The sequence below is a fragment of the Lathamus discolor genome, chromosome 3, assembly GCF_037157495.1.
Source record: "Lathamus discolor isolate bLatDis1 chromosome 3, bLatDis1.hap1, whole genome shotgun sequence".
Classification (NCBI taxonomy): domain Eukaryota; kingdom Metazoa; phylum Chordata; class Aves; order Psittaciformes; family Psittacidae; genus Lathamus; species Lathamus discolor.
Genome location: NC_088886.1, coordinates 97,600,729 through 97,623,293, shown reverse-complemented (window position 1 = coordinate 97,623,293; position 22,565 = coordinate 97,600,729). Strand labels below are relative to the sequence as shown.

General features: G+C 38.5%; 1 protein-coding gene across 2 annotated transcripts in view; it reads right to left on the bottom strand.

The window, feature by feature from the left end:
• Positions 1-1,331: 1,331 nt before the first annotated feature.
• The window catches only part of RET (ret proto-oncogene), a 96,030-nt gene continuing 74,796 nt past the window's right edge, over positions 1,332-22,565 (bottom strand). For both annotated transcript variants that reach the window (XM_065670745.1, XM_065670744.1), the window contains 8 exons: positions 20,758-20,865; positions 19,021-19,235; positions 18,790-18,912; positions 15,865-15,935; positions 8,473-8,610; positions 6,440-6,539; positions 4,740-4,887; positions 1,332-2,844 (listed from right to left, as the gene is read on the bottom strand). In XM_065670745.1, the coding sequence (XP_065526817.1) occupies positions 2,687-2,844; positions 4,740-4,887; positions 6,440-6,539; positions 8,473-8,610; positions 15,865-15,935; positions 18,790-18,912; positions 19,021-19,235; positions 20,758-20,865 (1,061 nt within the window). In that variant the 3' untranslated portion in view covers positions 1,332-2,686. The remainder of the gene's footprint in view (positions 2,845-4,739; positions 4,888-6,439; positions 6,540-8,472; positions 8,611-15,864; positions 15,936-18,789; positions 18,913-19,020; positions 19,236-20,757; positions 20,866-22,565) is intronic.

The following is a 22,565-nucleotide window of genomic DNA, read 5'->3' as shown; positions in this document are numbered from 1 at the left end:
ATTATAATAACTTCCTTGTGCTGCTGTGATGACTGAAAGGACACATGAGATACATTCGCTCTCCCATCTCTCACAACATAAAGCACGAACCAGGTAAACCACATCATCTCCATTCTAAATATCTCCACAGATATTTAGAAAAGGTTGGCAGAAATTTTTAGAACGTTATTCCCTCCCACCTGTACATTTAGTTCAGTCATTCATTCCTTTTGAATTCTCCTTCCTCAGGGCAGCCAAGTGCATAAGTATTTCTAGCACTTATGGAAATAATCATCTGCAGTTATCACTTTTTTCCCACATGGGAAGTACATTTACTCTCTAATGGGGAGCTGAAACAAGACTGTCATCATTCTGATTAATGGCAACACAGAACAGATAGGAAACACTTCAAGGGAAATACTTATAAAAATATAATACACAAATATATAAGAAGCTTTCATATTACAAACGAATACCTGTAAGTAATAATATTTTACCAACATTCACAAGCAGGGAGTCAAAATTAGTTGGATTAGGAAATACCTGTTAAGAATTTTTCATTAAATTGCACTTAATGCAATTATGTATGGCAACTATAACTATGAGCTGTGCTTGTATTTTATATGCAGAATCTATGTCTGGTAACATAGGTGACAATAAGTATTAGTGATTTTTTTCACAGGAATTAACGGTTGAAACAACATTGACTCATGCTGCAAGTCTAAAATACACATTACTTCCTGCATCCAGTCGTTACTTCAGCATCAGTTACTATCCCACTCACCTACTGTACAGGAATGTTGTCATATGGCTTTTCAGGTTAGAAACTGGGTGCTTCACATCTCCCAGTTTAGTGCTATTGCAGAAGCTTGCTGACAAAAAGAAATTCCTAATTTAAGGAAGAATTAAAAAAAAAAAAATTAAAATCTTGATGTCTTGATTGTCCATGGCAAATAAAGAATTCCCACTTACACACATAACATATAGGAAAAGGAATGGACAAAGCAAGAAGTTACAAGTGCCATTTTTCTCTTCTTTTTTCATAGGTATCTCAATAGAAAAAAAAGCTCATCTATTTTGACAGTTGTGTCATACCAGCGAAGATCACCATTATATCACAACCAAACCCCTTTCATATAAATAGCGGTATCTATTTACTGTACACAAGCATTAAACAACAGAGCAAGTGTTTGTACAAAGCAGAAGTCACTCTGCTTAGTGCTTGTCTGAAACCAGGACAGGACCAAGTATGATATCCAATAATGAAGGTGTTTAAGTTCCAGCACTGAACTTTATATCCCACTTTCTGTAAAATGAAAATCTGCATTTGAGTTTGGCAGTCTGACTCAAGATCTTGTTTCTGAAATCACAGACTTTAATGGAAACATAAAGTTGATACACAAAACAACATCTGAAAACAGCTAAAATGGATTGTAAATGACAGGAGAAAGCTTTGGTAGAACTGGATTATTTAGAATAACCGTCACAACGCTAACAACTGGTCACTCAGGATTTATATCCCAACATTTGTAGCAAACAGTTACCTTTAACAATATTAGATTACAAATAAAGACAAAAGTAGAGCTGATCATTTACTCTTCCATCTAGAAGATAACCCACAGTCTGATAATTCTCCCAAATACTGTCAGTGTTGTAAGCACAACATTTTTATACTTCACCTTAATAAATTCTGATGACATTTTCATTGTATAGTTAAATTAACTGCAGATTTTTACACCAATTTTGCTGTGCAAGTGTTGTTTACTTATGACTTTCAAGGTTACAGGCTTACTTGAAGTTATGTCATGGCAGTGTCCTGTGCATGGCAGCGTATCCAATTTGGAGCTGAGAATAGAACTCCAACCCTCTGAACATGACTGCAAACAAAATCTGTTTACTGGAATTCAATCTAAAAATCCTGTACAGACTATTTTGAACTCATAAGAGGAATTATGATTGTACAAGATTGTACATTTTAACATTAGTAAGATGAAGGTGACTGAAAGTAAGTTGTCTCAGGTGAACACTCGATTGCCATCAGTCTATACAGCTTATCTTGTATCAAATTTATCTCCATTGTGCTAAAGGTAAGAGAAGTTAAGACTAATAAAACAAATTTTCATTAGGACAAAACAATACATTTTACAAGACTTCAAATGTTGACTCTCAAGTCCTCTATTGAGTTACTTCATGTTTGCTTCCAAACCAAGAAAGAGGCTTCGTTACACTTCTCATTTGATAGCAAGCTCAGTAATTTGGGAGCCTATTTCCCCCCTCCCTTCCATATATTGTTTGTGCTTCCTGCTTAGATCAAGTGGTCATATGCTAACAGCCATTATAACAGTAGCAGTTCAAGTACATTTTCCCATCCAAGAAAGCTGTAACACTGGATGGTTAGTCTAAAAAACAGTGAGAATGAAGTGTGAAGCCATTTCCAGTAAGAAGTTGCCAAACGGAACCATTTGCAAAACGGCAATCTAGAAAGAAGTACTCGAACTACAACTCTTATCCAGCTTGATATGTTTTCTGAATGGGGAAATCACCAATTATAGTCTTTAGCATGAATAACACACTTTAGAAACTACCAATAAAAGGTTTTGCCAATTTAAAAGCTGGTTGTTAATTGTACAAAGAACGAGCCAATGGACTTTCCATTCTTTGCATCTTTGTTCCCCTCAGGAGTCCATTACCTTTCACAAAGAAAATTTTAGCTATCAAACTTGTCCATAAATTTTGCCGCTGAGTGTGAAACCATCCAGTTAGCATATACACTATCATTTGCATATCTTGAAAACACAGAGTTAGTGCCATCGAATCTTGTGAGTGGAACGGGGCTCTCCTCAGGCCAGTTCGGGTATGACATGCCTAAAAATGAAAACAGATAATTTTTTCTGCACTGAAGAACCATAACTTCACGTGCAGACAGTAAGGCCCTTGGCAAAACTCCCTTCAATGTTTTAAGCCAGTCCACTGGATTTTGTCCCAAATCAATTCATGTAAATGATGTTTCAAAATCCCTGAAGCACAAATTCAAATGTAAGCAAAAACCCTGAAAAAATAAAGTGCTTACTTGATAAATATTGTGTGCGTGCATGCACATGTGCATAATGAAAAGCTAGTAATTTCTCTTCTGATAAGCCTCCAACTTTCCATTATTTTATTTTTTAACAATCATGTAGCAATATACAGCTTTGCAAGAGGAAGTTCTTGCTGTACAGGAAGTGCTCCAAGAATTAATAAGCATATTTGGGACAGGATCCAAAGTCTATTCCAATGACTGAGAGTATTTCTATTTACTTATATGGGCACCTTTCCTTTGGCTTCAGTGAAGTTTTAGGGACACTCTCATCCCCTCACCAGGGATCCCCTGCTTAATTTTAGGAAATCCCAGTAGCACAGCCAAGTAAAGTTCAACAAGTCCTGAGCACTCTTGTCTTGATTCAGCTTTTAAATCTGTATTTCAGGCATGTAACTACTTGCATTGAGTCCAGTAACTCCTTCTCAGTTTAAGCACAAGTGATCACCAACATGGAAACAGAGTGCTTAGCACCATGTTGATCCAGCTGTACAAGCAGAGAACCACACTAGGGTCAAGATTTTCAAAAACAGGAATCTGATTTTGTTGTTTATTAAGCATTCAGCATTTGCCATCGGCCTTGGTGGCAACTTTTCCTGTTATTGCGTTCTTTTAACAATATGGCCACTAAGTGCCCCAAAGGGAACGTGAGTTGGGGGAAGCTATTAAAGAAAATTAAAACTAAGGTATAGATCAAAAATAGACCCAAAGCCATGTATTAATGGCAACTTTAAAGCTAAAAGATCCAGTTTTTCGAAAGTCATACTGTCTGAAGAATGAAAAAAGTACCTGTGATGCTAGTTAAGTATCTAACATGTAGAGTATTTAATCAGGAGACAAAATGTAGGAGTTTTGGCAAGAACCATTTTTACTGTCCATCTCACCATCACAATATGAAAGCATATGTTCTTTTTAAAAACACTTGCTACATCATTCAATCAAGGTTTAGTACTGACATTTTCATAATAAATCAAAGGACGTGAAAACAGCTGAGTGTATTTTCAAAATGCCCATTGTTAATTCAATATTCAAAGGACTTTACATGTCAATTTAGTCTGTATATAATACTTATATACAGTATTTCTACTTTCTGTATATAATACTCTGGTTTCATTCTATGATACATTAAATAGACATTTCAGCTTATGGATCCAGAACACATTAACAGCAGCTGAAATTTAGAAATCTATCTTGATAAATGAAAAATGTTGCAGATGGGTCCTATAACTGAGCTATGGCAAAGCCCAGTATTTAAAAAAAATCATCTATTGCTTAAATTAGACGTGCAGAATCTAACATATTTCAAATGTTCCTAGCCTCCCCCAATAGGACAGTTGAATTAGATACTCATTAGCATTTTATATTTCCCCTGAGATTACATCCCTGATCTTTTTTTTTTTTTTTACTGTATGGTATCTAGTCATTTTACTTATTTTCACATCCTTTTAAAAATGTTCATTTTAAACACAGCTGCAAAATGACTAAAGGATGATCCTGATGCAAACTTTGACATTTACCAAAATTAAAAACAAACAAAAGAACCCAAAAGAAGCTTCCAAGCAAATTTTGACTGGCTCCATTCAAACAAGAAACACTGTAATGGGGTTACAGAGTCTGAGAACAGTGCAGAAGATTTTTTTTTTTTTGTGTTGCTAGAATCTAGTAAATGCATGTGAAATTCTACCATAGAGTTTGTTTTCAATCCATGTGGAAGGGAGGGTTCGAGGGAGGGGAGCATTATTACAGTCCACGAGAGGTGTCTCCTCTTCTGAGAGCCCATCATCATAAAGTAAGGAATCAGAAGGTGTGGAAGCTGCAAGATCTAAGTAGTCCTAAGAAGTGAACATAGAAAACGCTGGGTTAACATACATGGCTGTATTGCTGGTTGGGTATAAAGGCTATTATGTTCATCTGATACCTTTAACACAAGTAAATACAGACCTCACTACATTTGTCTTTTGATAGTACCTCTGGAACCTGAATAGGCTTTTCCTTTCTGCAACCATAGCATCTTTGGAAGTATCTGATTTGCCAGAACACTAGACATGCTGGAGACATATTAATACTTCCCTTACTTAAATCTGCACATCAGTAAAACAAGAAGCTAAAGTGCTGTGCGAACTGCTTTGTTTGACCTTCAGTTTGTTATGCCTAATACATATGCATGCCTGAAATATATAGATACGTATGTGTGATTAAAGGAGAAGGTACTCAGATCTTCTCAACATTTTTACAAAAGCTATTACATAATCATGTACAAAATTAGCTGTGTAAATATTGCCAAATAAAACTTCTGATGCCGTTGTTCTAAAACTAAATATTTAGGTCAACCACATGAATTCATAGGTTTTCATCAATGCTGCTGAATTGCTTTGATGCAAAAACCAAATGTGAAGCATTTTTAGCTCATTTAAAACACACTTTTTCCTTTAAAATGGCCTTCCCTTGGAAACTGACTAAAATAAAACTTTTAACAAGTTAAAAGTTACCCAATTTTATAAATTGAGGAATCTTTAGGGTTTTTCATTCAGAAAGGCAAGAAGAATGACTAATTTTTCAAGCTCTGTTTTGGATTGGCTTTAATTATGGTGAGAATTTCAGAAAACTTTCCAAGCTCCATATTACAAGTCTGTCACTGGACATGCAGATCATTTGCATACTGGTTCTTAGCAGCTGTAAGTTAGCGATGCAAGTCGGAGTGATTTAATGTACACAGCCTAGCTAGACCTTTCACTCTGCCGTTTTCATTCAGAACTCATTTTTATATTCACATCCTGAGCAAAAGTGTTCCCATTTGTTTATTGGTCCTTTTTGCACCCAATGTAAATGCCATCACATTTTCAAATCTGGTATTTCCTGGTTTTCATTTGTAACTGCCCGCCTTCCCATAACTACTAGATTAAAAAAAATAAAAATGTGTTTATGTGCAAGTAGGCATGTATGTATTTTATAAATATATGCAACTTGCACTTATTTTTAGACCTCAGCATCCATGCATTCAAAGAAAGTCTATATAGGATTACAACAGTTTTAAAGTAACTCCGATGGGTGGAATCATACAACTTTTGTACCTCTGTTGCTATCATCATATAACTAAATCAAGCTCAAGGAAATACTTGCATTCCTCTAGTTCTAGGCTTCCTACAGTTACTTAAGAGTGCTAAAGCAATTAAGAATAACTCATCTGCATTTAGGGCTGAAGTTACTAAAACCACTATATAAAGTACTACTGCTCTCAAAAAGCTGGATGCATTTGGAAGAAACTAGGTATGTGCTTCAAAGATTAATGAAAAGTAAATCACTCAGCTTTAAAAAACATATATATATATATTCAAGCTCAGATGATCAAAACACTTTCAAAACTTCATGCCTTTCCACACTTACCCTACTCTTCACCATCATTTTCTCTAGTTCCTTGCTGATCTCAGCAAATGTCGGCCTTTTGTCAGGTTCTTGCTTCCAGCAGCGTAACATTAAGTTGTACCTGTGACCCGCCACAAAGTGAAAAAAAACCCAAACTGTTATTCTTAGAAGTGGGTCATGCCTCTGCTCAAATAATTTAGAGTACTGAAGTTGAACTGTGGTATGATGGCTATCCACAAGTACATCAATCTTTGTTGTGTCTTCTGTCAAACATTCCCTTGAATCAAAAACTGACATTCACAAGAATGGGCTTTTATTTTCATGAGTCCCTGTGAGTTTAAATGACGAGGCACTTGGGCTGTCCTTGAAGGACTGCAGTCTTAGATTTCTTTCATTATTTTCACTTCCTCAAAGGACTATCTCATGTGTAGACAGTGTGCCAGATTCCTGATTGATTTCTTTTGCATGTGACTTTAAAGAAATTTGCATCTCATCACTGATGTGCACCCCTCAAACCTGAAAAACTCTGCTGTTATAACAGAAAGTAGAATTTTGTACTTCATCTGTTTAAATTCTGGAAAGCTTCTGTAAGCTTTTCTTCAAAGCAAAGACTAACCTAAGACTATTTGCACAAATTAACATTATTTTGATTACTGTTCTTACTGTTATTTTGATAATATTTATTCTTATTCTATCTTCAACTACCTTCTACAGCATACAGTGTGGAAACTGACGGAAGCAGAATTAAAGTCTTGGAGTTGAGTGACTATCAGACAGACACTGGTCAAGTTTTAGATGTGTAATTCTCAAGCCTCTGCCATTCATATTACTTTGTCTAGCTCAAGTGTTTTCTGGACTAAGTGATCTAGTCACAAAATTGCTCTAATTGAGGAAATAGTTGGCTACAGGAGCTACAGCAAGCTATTGAAAAGCATTGTATTTTTTGCCCTCATCCATGATCTCTTTCTCACTTGACTGGGTAAATCAGAGAACGCTAAGAAAAATGGTCCTTAAAGAGGGCTCTCAAAGGGTGTAAGAAAAAATTCTGAGTAAAACAGAAAAAATCTCAACCAGTCAGAAAACCATGATGTGGCTTGAATAAAAAAAACCCTCAGTCATGGTCAGCTTGCCTAACCTAATAATTATCAATAATGTAACATATCTTTGAGGAATGAAGTCTTATTCCCTGTTGAAATGAAATAAACAAACAAACAAAATTAAGTATTTGCTAGAGGATATTTTTGCCAGGGATATCTGTAAACTTCTACCTGCCTAAATTCAGAAACCCCTAACGTTTTTTTCTATATATATAGTATTAAAAAAAATTATATTATTTATACTGTATTATCTCAGCCCAGATATGGCCAAAGCATCTTTCACGTGGAAAGTCAGCGAAGAGGTATCACAGTCATTATAGCCTGGTAACTTTCTAAAAACAAAGTGACCGTGACCAGATTTGCAAGCTGAACATAAAATCGTGCTTCATCTGCAGCTGCCATGGAGCAACCACAGAGAGAAGATATTTCATGTTGATCGTTTTAGTAAATCAGCTAAAGAACTGTCTCAAAAAAGAAAAGAAATTGCCATGGGCTCATCAAATCACCAAAAATTTGTGTCTTTCAGGGTATAGATTTCTTGGTTAAGGTATCATTTCTCCTATGCAATGCCAGGACAACTAATAGACAAGGACTGTGGATGGAACAACTATCGAATTTGTAGAAAAGCAGTGAAACATCTTGAATATTTCAGCTACCAGTATTTTATGAAATTCTTCTCCTCCTCCTCCTCCCTCAAAAGTTTTGAATATTCAAACTCTTAATTGTTTGGAAAGTGCGTTATTCAATATCCTACAAATATTTCGGGTGTAGCTCCAAGCATTTTGTTGGCAATTCTCCTGCACTTTACTGTACACTAATTTCGTTACATTCCTTTGAGGACTACACATTTTGATTATACCTCTGAGATATAAAGAATAGTATTTATTTAAACTTTTTTCTTTTACTGTATTTATTCAAGAGATGTTTATGAATCTAATCTGATCAAGAGCTACTTACATTTCTTCGCTGCAGTTTTCTGGTCTCTCCATTCTGTAGCCTGTTTTTAGGAGGTTAAAGAGTCTTTCAGGAGCAATACCCGGGTAGGGATTGCCTCCCAGAGTTACAATCTCCCATAGCAGAACTCCAAATGACCATCTGAAAAAGAAATGCGCTTTTGTTTAGAGCGGTAGATTTCAGGAGCTTAGTGTAGCTTTCACCCAACAAATCTTTAGTGTTTTGAGAACCCAACCAAATTCAAGACACTGCTGAGCCAGAGGGGCTGTACAGATGCACATAGTGCCATCATTGTTCCCAAATATTATTAATTAAAAAGGCCAGCAACCAAGACAGTAGAGATAAAGGATACCCCTCTTTTCTCCATTGACAAAAGCTAACTGTATCCTGGGAAGGCCCATCTTCTCTAGACAGCACAAAAGAAAGTCCCTCCCATGGCTGTCCGGTCCAAAGGCTGTTCCTCTTCCATACAGTGCTTCTGGAGGTGCCTCCCCTGACAGCAAAGGGAGTCTAACCTCCCTAATTGGCTCTTATAGTCCTATTGAGAAATGTCTAAATTTACACAGGCTGGATCCACCAGTTACCAACGAACTGGTTTGTTGTCTTGACTATGAGGTTGTGCTTCTCTATATGTTCATTTCAACCATAATCAGCACCTTTGATTTCAGCTGCTCTGTTAGGCCATTTCGATGGTTCGGGACTTAATTTTCTTCCCAGAGTTGATGAAGAAGACGAAATAATTTATTCTGCAATTACCAAATGCCTAAAATCTAGTTTAACATAGAACAGAAGACACTGATTTCTGAAATGAGCAGAAGATATAAAGACTTGTTGTTAATCTACATTATTGATGTGCTCAAAAAGAATACCTTACTCTATGGGTTGGAAATATTTAGATAGATTAAATTAGTCTGGTTTTGGAAGGCAGGCCAGGATAAGAGATGCAAAAATATTTTTCTTTCTTTAGTGGAAGGCTTTTTTTGAGACACAAGCTACAAATTACTCCAAATCTGCTCAACCGACAGAACTGCCAAAATTTGGATGTTCAAAATTAAAGAAACTAGATAGCACTGTTTCACTCAAACAGAATACACAATGGGATGTATCTGCAAGCAAAATTATATGCAGTTCATGACAAATTATATCTTTTGTGTTCTCGTCATTGGGTAATTTCTGTGAAAACTCCACTTTTAAGAAGATTTTAGGAAGTGTTACACATCAACCAAACTAAACAGCAGTGTGTAATTCTCTTTGAAAATTCCATCTCAGAAAGTTAGCCACAAACCACATCTCTTGCCTGACTACATTCCACTTGTGCTTCTTGCATTTTTAAGAACAATGGTAACCCCAAAAGTATGGCAATAAAACTTCCAAAATGGCCAGAGAAGCCAAAGTGAGTCTTACTCTGTCCCACGTGGTATGCTGCCAGTTTTCTCCCTAATGCCATTCATTGAATTAATTTTTAATCACCCTGCACATTCTTGAAAGCTAATGAATATTTATAGCATTTGCATATACTTTATTAATATACCTTCTCATACCCTTTTGAAGCCAATTATGCTCTGCCGTCAGGTTATAATTCTGTCCATGATTAATTCAAATAAACCTTGTAACATGGCAGGTTTTATTTTTAAAATACTCCTCTTTGTTTAAGAGAAATTTTACAGAATATGTAAGGATGGATCAGATGAATAATGTATGGCTACGTGACTGGTGCCAAAGGCAGGGGTTTGGGTTTTTCAGTCACGGGCTGCTGTATGGGACACCTGGTTTGCTGGTGACAGGCGGGATACACCAGTCCCAGAGAAGAAAAAGGGTTTTGGGGCAGGAGTTAGCAGGGCTTATTGACAGGGCTTTAAACTAGTTATGAAGGGGGGAGGGGATTTAACAGGGCCTGTTGGGGACAAGCCCAAGAGGAACATGCTAGGGATTGAAGGATGGCGGGCTAAGGAGGACTATCAATCTCTTGTTTCACTTGTGGGAAAGGATAGCTTTTTAGACCCTGTCCCGCAGGGGAAAAAGGGTACTAGGACTGGCTCCCTGAAATGCCTGTACACCAATGCACGCAGCATGGGGAATAAACAGGAGGAGTTAGAAGTCTGTGTGCGGGCTAAAGGTTATGATCTAGTGGCGATTACAGAGACATGGTGGGACAGTTCACATGACTGGAATGTGGTCATGGATGGCTATGTCCTTTTTAGGAAAGATAGGTCAGCAAAGCGAGGTGGTGGAGTTGCTCTTTACGTGAGAGAGCAACTAGAATGTATTGAGTTCTGTCCGGGGTCGGATGAGGAGCAAGTGGAATGTCTGTGGGTACGAATCAAGGGGCTGACTGGCACGGGTGATACAGTTGTGGGGGTCTATTACAGACCTCCTGATCAGGACGAAGGAGTTGATGAGGCTTTCTACAGGCAACTGGAAGTAGCCTCGCGACTACATGCCTTAGTCGTCGTGGGGGACTTTAATTACCCCGATATTTGCTGGAAGACTCACACAGCCAGTCATTCACAGTCTAGGAGGTTCCTCGAGTGCATTGATGATAATTTCTTAATGCAAATGGTGGACGTACCAACTAGGGGAGCAGCGCTGCTAGATTTAGTACTCGCCAACAAGGAGGGTTTGGTCGAAGTGGTGACGGTCAATGGCAGCCTTGGCTGCAGTGACCATGAGATGGTGGAGTTTAGGATCCTGTGTGGGAGGAATAGAATACCTAGCAAAGCCACAGTTCTGGATTTCCGAAGGGCCAACTTTGGCCTCTTCAGTCAACTGCTAAGGGAAGTCTCATGGGAAAGTGTACTAGGCGGTAAAGGGGCTCAAGATAGTTGGTTAGCGTTCAAGGACCGCTTCTTCCAAGCTCAGGATCGGAGCGTCCCAATGAGTAGGAAGTCAAGTAAGGGATCTAGGAGACCGGCGTGGTTAAACAAGGAGCTGCTGGGCAAACTCAAGTGGAAAAGGAGAATCTATGGATTATGGAAGGAGGGGCTGGCCGCTTGGGAGGAATATAGGACAGTTGTTAGAGGATGTAGGGAGGCAATTAGGACAGCTAAGGCCTCCTTGGAACTCAATCTTGCTAGTCGGGTTAAAGACAATAGAAAGGGCTTCTTCAAATACATAGCAAATAAAACTAACACAAGAGGCAATATAGGCCCACTGCTGAACGAAGTGGGTACCCTGGAGACAGAGGATATGAAGAAGGCAGAGGTGCTGAATGCCTTCTTTGCCTCTGTCTTTACTCCTGCAGACTCTCCCCGAGGGCCCCGGATTTCTATAGCCCCAGAAGGAGTCAGGACAAAGGAGGAGTTTGCTTTGGTAGATGAGGATTGGGTTAGGGATCAGCTATGCAATCTGGACATCTGTAAATCGATGGGTCCGGATGGAATGCACCCACGGGTGCTGAGGGAGCTGGCGGAGGTCATTGCTAGGCCACTTTCCATCATCTTTGGTAAGTCGTGGGAAACGGGCGAGGTGCCTGAGGATTGGCGGATGGCAAAGGTCACACCAATCTATAAGAAGGGCAAGAAGGAGGACCCGGGTAATTATAGACCGGTCAGCCTTACCTCCATCCCTGGAAAGGTGATGGAACAACTTATTCTTGACTCCATCACTAGGCATATCAAGGATGAGGGGGTCATTAAGAACAGCCAACATGGTTTTATGAGGGGGAAGTCATGTATGACCAACCTTATAGCCTTCTATGAGGAAGTGACTAGGTGGAGGGATGATGGTAGAGCGGTAGATGTAGTTTTTCTTGATCTCAGTAAGGCATTTGATACTGTCTCCCACAGCATCCTCATAGATAAGCTAAGGAAGTGTGGGCTTGACGATCAAGTAGTGAGGTGGATCGAGAACTGGTTGAAAGGAAGAAGGCAGAGAGTTGTGGTCAATGGCGCAGAATCTAGCTGGAGGTCTGTGACTAGTGGAGTTCCTCAGGGGTCGGTGCTGGGACCGGTGCTGTTTAATATTTTCATCAATGACCTGGATGAGGGAACTGAGTGCACCCTCAGCAAGTTTGCTGATGACACAAAACTGGGAGGAGTGGCTGACACACCAGAGGACTGTGCTGCCATTCAGCGAGAGCTGGACAGGCTGGAGAGTTGGGCGGGGAGAAACTTGATGAAATTTAACAAGGGCAAGTGTAGAGTCTTGCATCTGGGGAAGAACAACCCCATGTACCAGTACAGGTTGGGGGCTGACCTGCTGGAAAGTAGTGAACGAGAAAGGGACCTGGGGGTCCTGGTGGATAGGAGGATGACCATGAGCCAGCAATGTGCTCTTGTGGCCAAGAAGGCAAATGGCATCTTAGGGTGCATTAGAAAGGGAGTGGTCAGTAGGTCAAGAGAGGTTCTCCTCCCCCTCTACTCAGCCTTGGTGAGGCCGCATCTGGAATATTGTGTCCAGTTCTGGGCCCCTCAATTCAAGAAGGACAGGGAATTGCTTGAAGGAGTCCAGCGCAGAGCCACAAAGATGATTAAGGGAGTGGAGCATCTCCCTTATGAGGAGAGGCTGAGGGAGCTGGGTCTCTTTAGCTTGGAGAAGAGGAGACTGAGGGGTGACCTCATCAATGTTTACAAATATGTAAAGGGTAGGTGTCAGGATGATGGAGCTAGGCTTTTTTCAGTGATATCCAGTGATAGGACAAGGGGCAATGGGTGTAAACTGGAGCATAGGAAGTTCCACATTAACATCAGGAAGAACTTCTTTACTGTAAGAGTGACAGAGCACTGGAACAGGTTGCCCAGGGGGGTTGTGGAGTCTCCTACACTGGAGATATTCAAGGCCCGCCTGGACAAGTTCCTGTGTGATGTACTGTAGGTTACCCTGCTCTTGCAGGGGGGTTGGACTAGATGATCTTTTTAGGTCCCTTCCAACCCTTGGGATTCTGTGATTCTGTGATTCTGTGAATAATTTCTTCATTAACGTTGTTTAGTGAAACAACATGTTAGAATAGAATCCTGTAGAATGCTGCAACGCTTCCAAATCATTATACGAACTAAGAACTATGGGAGGAGGAATGGGAGATGAAAAATTTCCCATTGTGCTACGTATTTTGCTGAATACAAATGTGATAAAAAAAAGTTAGGAAAGAGAACTATGTGAAAAGGAAGACAGTAGGCTAGCTTTCCACTGATGTCATCAACCTCTGAAGCAAAAATGGGATTTTGTAAATGCTGGGAAGTGGTACTGCTATTAGGCACTGCTAACCACTAACTATATAGCAAGGCTTTAGAAAGAAGAGGTTAGAAAATGGAAACTGAGAGTATCACAAAAAAAGACCATACTGGAATTGTTGTATATTTCCATATACATTCTCCTAAAATATAACTGCAGCACTACAAAAAAGCAAAGCATATTCATAAAATAATATTTTCAGTGACTTTAATTATTTAATATAACAACCAGTGCTGCAAAAATGAAAGTACTTCATTTACCAGTTTGCTGCTGTTCAAATGGCATTCACGAAACCTAGCACTGCAGGGGATTTACTTTGCAACTCTGTGTCTCAGTACTGTCCTGTAGAGACTTGGCTAAATTAGGAGAAATTAGGTGCTGCTATATAACACTCTCAGATTACTTCATGCATAATGACACAAATAGCGAAGGTGACCTCACCACTGAGTTAAAGGCACCATGTAAGTGTGGCAGATATTTAGACCTTTTATGCCACTGTACTGAAGCAGACCTATAAAGCACAATGCAGTGCTCTGTTACGAAAACCTGATGCATCTCCAAGAAAGCTGGTAAATGAGCATGGCTTTACACAGAGATACTAATCCAGATCTGGGCATCAGTAAAGCTACACAGCACCAGCATGCTGCCCAGGGCTTTCAGCTAGCTTTCTCAATGCCAGACAGCTGGGCAATCTCTGCATGGTGTTGTATCACACATACAAGAGATGGGCTCTTGGGCTTAATAGCAGCCGATCAGGAAAACAAACAGAGAGGAATGTATCGGACCCAGAAGATTAATCAACAATCAAAGAAGAGACAGTTACAGAACACCACAATCTGTTCTGGCCCCAAAACACAGTGACAAGTTTGTTTTGAAGAAAAGAAAAATATGCTAGAAAGTTTTTAAAGAATTATCACGATTCTCTGAGAAAAGTCATTGTGGAGAAGCAGGTCAGCACACAGATACCCTGAGCAGATAAAAAGAGACCCAGGAAAACCTGTAAACAGACCTAAGCAAAAGTGACATTGTCCCAACAATTACCCCAGTCTTTTTTCTTTACTTACTCCAAGTGAAACAAAATAAATGAAAAAATTTTGGAAATTAATTTTGTACGGAATTTCCAAGGCAAGCAAGATATTCTATTGCACTACAACTACCCTGACCTGCAGAGAGAAGTGTACAAATTTAATATAAATAATTTTAGAAGCACAAGCCAAAAGCTTCCTATTTGCACATACTGTTATTATCAAAGTGATTTTTTTCCCCAAAGTGAAATGTCATTGTGACTGGTATGTTTTATATTTTGAGTTTAATGAAAACCTTAATTTTGTCATATCCTCTTTCAAAGGGAAACATGGAAGGTATCAAACTGCTACCCAAAATGCTACCTAACAGAAAGTCAGGCATAAGTACTGGTCCTTTTGCAGTTTCCAAGAGGTTTTTCTCCTAAATAAATAATACTTAGTTTTAGTGTCTACCTGGCAATCAGTCACAAACATCATTCATCCCAGAAAGAAAGAAATGAAAGTATCTGATCCCGAGTTAAATGTATACATACACATCCTCTGCCTGGCCCCTTGCTTAACAGATGAGAAAACAGCTCAGCTGTGGTTGCTTTGCCACCTAATCATCCCAGGTGGAGATAGGAACATACCTATCTTCAAGATCTCTGTTTTCCTAATCATGCAAATGAACTTGCATCTTGGCACTGGAACCAGACTACTCCTCTAAGGCCTGAAGTGGCTGTCATTAAAATTAACTGAAGTTCTGTCACTGATTTCAACAGAAGTTAGGGCAGGCATTAAATTCTTCTTCCTTTTTTCCCCAACCCATTCCTTATCTGCCAGCAAGTGTTCCAGACAAGTGATGAACAGGAACTGGATGTTCAGGTATAACCATTATCTTTAGCAAAGAATAATAATTTGTGTCAATTCAAAGGCAACCATGTCACATGAACAGATCAAACCCTTGTACCTCAATTGTACCTGATTGTACCTAAATACCTCTGTTGAGTGCACCTAAATGCTTCTGATAATATTTTCTTCAGATTTAATTCAACATTACAATAATTTTGCATACCATTGCCAGCTAATGGTGCCATCCAGGCTGTGTTCTTCATGTCTCTTTGTAAGAGTAACAGCTTTGGCTCCTATGTACCTTGTTGTGTTTCCTCCCTCATCTCCTTAAACAAGTACATAAAACACGAAGGCAAGAATTTACACTTACACATCACTTTGTGTTGTATAGATATGATCAAATAGGGACTCTATGGCCATCCATTTAACAGGTATCCGACCCTAGGAAGAAAAAAAGCAACAATGCAATTACTTGTCAGAAAATTAAGTTTCCAAGTGGAAAACCAAGGTGTTTATCTTCAAAACTGTAATAGATACTCTATATCTGTACTCTAGCATTTTCCAAAGGACTGAATGATTTGGCATTTCATAAGAAAAACAGTGAGGAGAACAACTCTAAGAGTTTTTAACTTCACTCATTCATTTCATTTCACACACTTCAGTAACCTAATTATGTGCAATAAGGTGGTGTAGTGTTTTCCCAGGTAGTCACCAGTTTGTATCAGATAAACTCAACTCTTCTCAACAAAGAGCTTCATCCAAAGAGTTAAGTTCTTCAAACGTGAATATCTGCTTCCCATTGCTTTTGGGAAACATGTAAGTGCAAAAATGATGGGGAATGATGATTAAACAAGAAGAGCTATCTTTCTTGTATCAGAGATGATGCAAAAATGGAAGCACCTATATGTTAAAGTATCTTTGGTCCCAGAACTGTACCTGGATAGACATATTTGGTTACTTGTTACTCAGTTGAATCTACAAGTTAGCAGTTTCCGTTGGCAAAAATTCACTGATAAAATCTGAGAAATCTGCCCCAGATATTAATGAAAATCTGGCTTTGCAAAATTTCCAAAACGTTTCGTAACCTTCACAATATCACTAGGATTCATACAACTTACTTCTTCTCATGAAATTCACATATATATATATATATATATATATGCAACAACTGTTTCAGAAGGATTTGAAGCTTATCTTTTTTCCTGCCTTGTTATTTTTTTTTTTCCTATTTCCCTATGCAAGCAGACAGATGCTTGTTAGGCTCTGAATGTCTATAGTTACAAGTGTCTCAGAAGTAAAGAGAAAATATCCATTCAGTACATTAACACCCTGCCAAATAAAATGAAACCGCCTTTATGTAATGCATCATTCTTAAAATACAGAGCAACTGGTATAGATCAATGTGAAGCATATACATCACAAGACAGCTAAATGAATGCAGCAAAGCCCTTTAACATATGATCATGTCTTCCAGAAGTGTTTTTTTCCTTTCCAACTTACTTCGACTTATGAAACATTCACAAAAAACTGTCCTGAAAAAAACAGGGAAAGCTAAACTGAAAATTTGCAGTATTTACGGAAATCTTTCCATAAAATTCTAACGTTTGCACATACACACACACACAAAAAAAAAATTGGTTGGCAACTCTTTCATACTAAGTCATAAAGGGACCTGAACCAACACTACTCATCTGAGGAAGAGTCAGTAGAAAGTAGTGCCTGGCCTGGGTCTGATTTGTAAAAGTTCTGCTGATGTCTGTGACTGGTGGATACAAACAGGAAGAAAGTAGGATTTGGCTTACTGTATTTAACAGTATTTTTTACAAGAATAAATAAATGACAAATCTTAACTTCACAATCTCAAAGTTATTATGCTCAAGTGTTTCTTTTCAGGGAGGTAACAATGTGACTCAACAGCTCACCCTTCAATCATATTTCCTTTGCACAGAGCTACAGATGAAATATTATCATATCCTGAATCCTGCCGTGAGCACTGAGCAGACAGAACTATATCTAGGCTCCTGACAATAATTTACTGTGGCAAGGAACGTGGAATTGCTTTCAATAACCTCCGGCAGGTATCATTAGCTCCTCATCCACCCCGACCTGTGATTTTGAACCATTTTGATTAAGATTCATTATCTTTCATACCTTTGGAAATATCTGTAGGAGGGTGTTGCTTCATGTCTCCTGCATAGATGTGGTAATTACTGAAATTAGGATTTTTATAGAAATTGTCTGCATTTTTTTATTTTTTTTTATTTTTTTATTTTTTATTTTTCAACTCCTTGGGAATTTTTTGTATAGGTTTTTAATTATAAATAGGAAAAGGGAAAAATGGTGGTGGTTTTTGTTTGTGTTTTCAAGCACAGTGATGAGGAACTAGATAAACCTCATTTAAAATTGGGCTACCCTCTGCCTGTAAAAAGGTTAAGTTAAAAGCTCCTGCAATTCAAAAAGGTGTCATTCTTCTTTATTTATTTATATAAACATGCTATTTTTAATCATCCTGTGTGAACTCTCTAGCCTTAAGAAGTAATTTATTACAGCCTGTTTGGCACACTGCTTTTGAAAAAAACAACAGATCTCATCCTGCTCTTTACATAATTGTCTTGCAACTCTTCACAGGATCACAGAACCACTGAGGTGTACAGGGACCTCAGAGCAGGGTCAGCCACACCACATTTGTTGACATTATTTCCACCCAGGTTTTTAGTATCTCCAGGCAGCCTGTTCCACAGCATTTAATCGCTGGGTAAAAATGTTTTGGTTTTCTTCCCTTTAAATGGAATTACTCATATTAAAAATAGCTCCCATTGCCTCTTGTTCTGTCACTGGGCCACAATGAGAAGAGCCTGGCTTTGTTGGCTTTATGCCCTCTCATCAAGTTTCCCCTGAGCCCTCTTCTCTCCAGGCTAAATAAACACAGCTGTATCAGCCTCTCCTTGCATGTCAGATGCTCCAAGGCCTTAATCATCATAGTGACCCTTCTTTAACTTGTAACATCTACGTATTAGAAATGAATTGGGGTTTTGTTGAAAAGTCAACAAAAAGAGCAGGAGGAGGTAATGGTGACTTAAATATAATACACCTTTTACATACATATATTACTGTCACACTGACTAAGCTCATAAGTTTGCTCCACCCTCATTTTAATTTCTTTAAAATAGAGCAATTATTCTAAATTAATAAAAAATAGCCATTATTTTTTCCTTCTGTGCTCAAATTCTGCAGTATAAATTCATTCTCTGGATTAGGTAAGAATTCCCACTACTGTTTTTAATATGCACTGTACCTTGCTCCTCTTGACATATGAATCTTCTTCATACACATCACGGGAGAGGCCAAAATCAGAAATCTTCATTTTGCGCCCTTCTGCCACCAATACATTCCTGGCTGCTAAATCACGATGGACGAGCTTTTGGAAGAAACCAACAAGGGTGTTTATGCTTCTTGTGGAGGATCCAACTGCTGACATGTCTCTCTATCAAAAGCAGAAGCTCAGATCACTATTACACTGCCCTACCTTCATTTCTGCAAGGTACTGCATCCCTCGTGATATCTGCCATGCAAACGAGATCAGATCTCCCATTGTTAAGGCTCTCTCATCAGGGTTATCCAAGTAACTTGAATTTCTGTTGCCATCACTACCCACGTAGCTCGGTCCTACTTTTCGACTTTCCCTGAGAAAACTGCGCAATGAGCCGTATTTAGCATATTCCACAATTAAATACAGCGGGCCTGAAATAAACAAACACACTGGTAAGTAAGTAATTAACAGATAACCAAATTAACAGATAACCATTTACCCTCTCCCCCAAAAGACCCTCTTCTAATCAACACATTGTCTGAACAGCCCAGACACCTCTGGCCTTTATGTAAAAGGCACAGAATCAACCATGGAATCATAGAATATTTTCAAGCTTCCATCCTCTTAGCAAAGTGAGTGAACTTCAGCCTAAATAAAGCAGAATTCAGGCTCTTGCCTGTACTCCCTCATCTAGATAATTTGAGACCAAAGAAGAGACAACCCTCTTACAAATCATACCTGTGAAACAGCCTAACTTAGAGAAACTTAAAATATATTTCTGGAGTGTGTGCCACTGAGCTCACAAATCATCTGCTAATTCCAGTGTTGTATTTAAGGTGCCTTTTCAGACCACTTAGAAACATTCTGACATTTCAATCCATTAGTTTCTCCTCCCCATTACCCACATGAATAATACCCACTCAGTGCTTTAATGCTACATACATTTGTCTACGGCATCAAAACCCTCCCACCTCATACACTAATGAATTAACTTGATATTTATTAAAAGCCTGTGACTCAGAAACAGTTCACTTCCTTTGGGATGAAAAAACACATTGTACTGAAAAGGAAAAAAAAATAAATCCCGCCCCACTGGTTCATTACCTTACTAAGACTCAGAGATGACTCAGTCCTGAATTATATTCTCTGTTCTCAACTGAAAGTGACACTTTCAGAACTGGGGGGGCAAAGGTGGCAGGCCTTTGCACAGGGTTGCAACATGCAGACTGTGATTTTAGGCTGCATAATTACAGATGCAAAAGGAAGAGGATGTTGCCATGCAACTTCATTTAAAATGAACACAAATTATTCATATCAGTTCCTATGCAAAACAATCAAAATTGGCTTCACTGGCAGTTTATAATACACGAATCTGAAACTTCCCCCCCCTTAAAACATACCTTTCAATGACTGTAGCTTTTAGCAACTATTTTACAAGAGGCAGACAACAGTTTTGTGACAGAGGAGGAAAACTGAGTATCAATCTAACCTTCCATCTATATTTTAACAAAAGGATCTGTAGTTATCTTTTGTTTGACTGATTGTGGGGTTATTTTTTTTTTCCCAAAAAGAGATCTCACTCCCTGGATCAGGCATCAAAGCATTGGTTTAGTGTGAATAACAACAACAATAATGAAAACTCAAACTTTATATATTATCCACGTTTAAAAACACTGAATGAGCATCAACATAATATGAAACTATACATTCGAAGAGAATCGGTAGTAGATTGGTTAAATTTAAATCAAAACATGTATTGAAGAAAACCACAGGAAGAATGCTTACAGTGAATTAGCATTTCCTCTTCCCTTCAAATACCACTTTTCTTATATAGTCCTCATTTTTTCAGCCAGCAGCAAATTTAAAAGGTACTCAGCAAATATTAAGCAGTGGTCCAAACCCATCAATGAACTATTTTTTAATTCATCTTAATAAAGAGTTTCCAATATTTACCATCTTGACTGCAGGCTCCATACAGTTTGATGACATGAGGATGGTTCACCTGTTTCAAAAGGTTGAACTCCGAAAGCAGATCTCGCAGCTCACTCTGGGAAGCATTTTCTGCAGAAAGTGTCGAAACACAGTTGTGGTTAGGAAAGCATTACTCAAGAGTTTTCTATGTACCATCTGAAGTATGAGATCAACTGTTTATCCTGGAATAAGCAAGAGTCTGGAAAACTCTGTGCTTCCCCACAGGAAAGAAATTTTCCCACCTCCACTGTGCTACAGTCATTCAGATCAGAACAAAGTCAATAGGACTGCTGCTGTTCTGGCTTGGAAACCTGCTCTAAGGATTGTTACTCTCCCCTGATACAATTGATGATAGAACCAGTAGGTCAGCCAAAAATCGACCAGAGTTTGTAATGTCTTGCAGATGCCAGGAAATTGTTACAGACCTTTTCTAGTGCTTTAAAGGAACTTTTTAGGGTGAATTAGTGCAGGTGAACCTTCAGAAACATCTGAAACCCAAGATTTTATGTTGATCAAACAAAAAAGACAAAAATACATTTTCTGACAATGTAAAAATCCACTAATCTATTGGCTTACACTTGTAGCACACATCCAGATTTAGAGTTCTAAAGCTCAGGTACAGTTCAGATTGATTTTACTGGGAGACATGTAAGGAGTCTTCTCTGGTGTCAGTGGGAATCATGTGACAACATACTACCCCTATAGGGTTTCTTAGCCTTTCAAGCCTTATGTTTTTGCAGAATTCTTCTGACTAACAAGCTTCCTCTTAGAATGCACAAAGGCTTGAAGCAGATCCCTAGTTATAAAGACACCACAGGTCAGAAATAACCCTTTTTCTAGCTTATCCTTAATCTCTCTGACACACAGAACATGCCAGACAGTTCCTAGAGTATTATTACTGGGCATCTGACAAATATGTGTTCACCTTTACTTAAGGCTACAAGCTCAGCTTCTGCTCTTCGGTACCGTATTGCATGTTTTTGCATAAAGGCTGTAACCACCAAAGGCTTTATTTACATATCTATTTAAAATATGTTTGCTAATAGTTATCCCTGGTCATGGTATTTTTTATTTTCTGTTCTACTGTATGTTTGTATCAGTGGTATATGTTTGTATGTGTTATCTTATAGTCTGAACCTCCACTCGGACTTCAGAGTCTTTCATCCCAGGGAGTGCAATATCAGATGTTCTCTCACTACTGATAAACACTACAGAAAAATATGTATTTATCTAAACCAAAAATGAACAACATCAACTTAATGCCTGTGAGAAAGTCCTGTTTTTTGTTTGTCTGCTGGAAAAACTAACTTCAACAGTGCACAAATTGAGACAATTAGCTCTGAAGCCTTATGCCCCTTTTTTTTAAAAATTGTGAATCATGTCTATGATGGATTATTTTTTGTTTTCCCCTTTAATTTTATTGTAATGAGGGCATTCACATCATGCATTAGATCAGATTTAATTCATATGAGAAAAGCAGTCATAATGGTCTGAAAAAAAATATGCCTCTGTTCCTTCACATCCATTCATAGCTCTGAGGCTATTTTGGCTCAGCTATTACTGCTTTTGGTTCCCTCCCCAGTGCACAGCACCAAGTTGACAATGTAGGGAGAGTTCTACCCTGGTCTGTTCTTACCCACAGATTGTGTCCATCTGCACAGCTCAGACAGGAGATACCCTTCATACAATAAGCAAGAGGCTTTCTCCATTAACACACTGGTATACACACCATCCCCTTTTAAAGATAGGTCAGCACAGAGTCCCTAATACTTGGACAAATTACCCCCTTT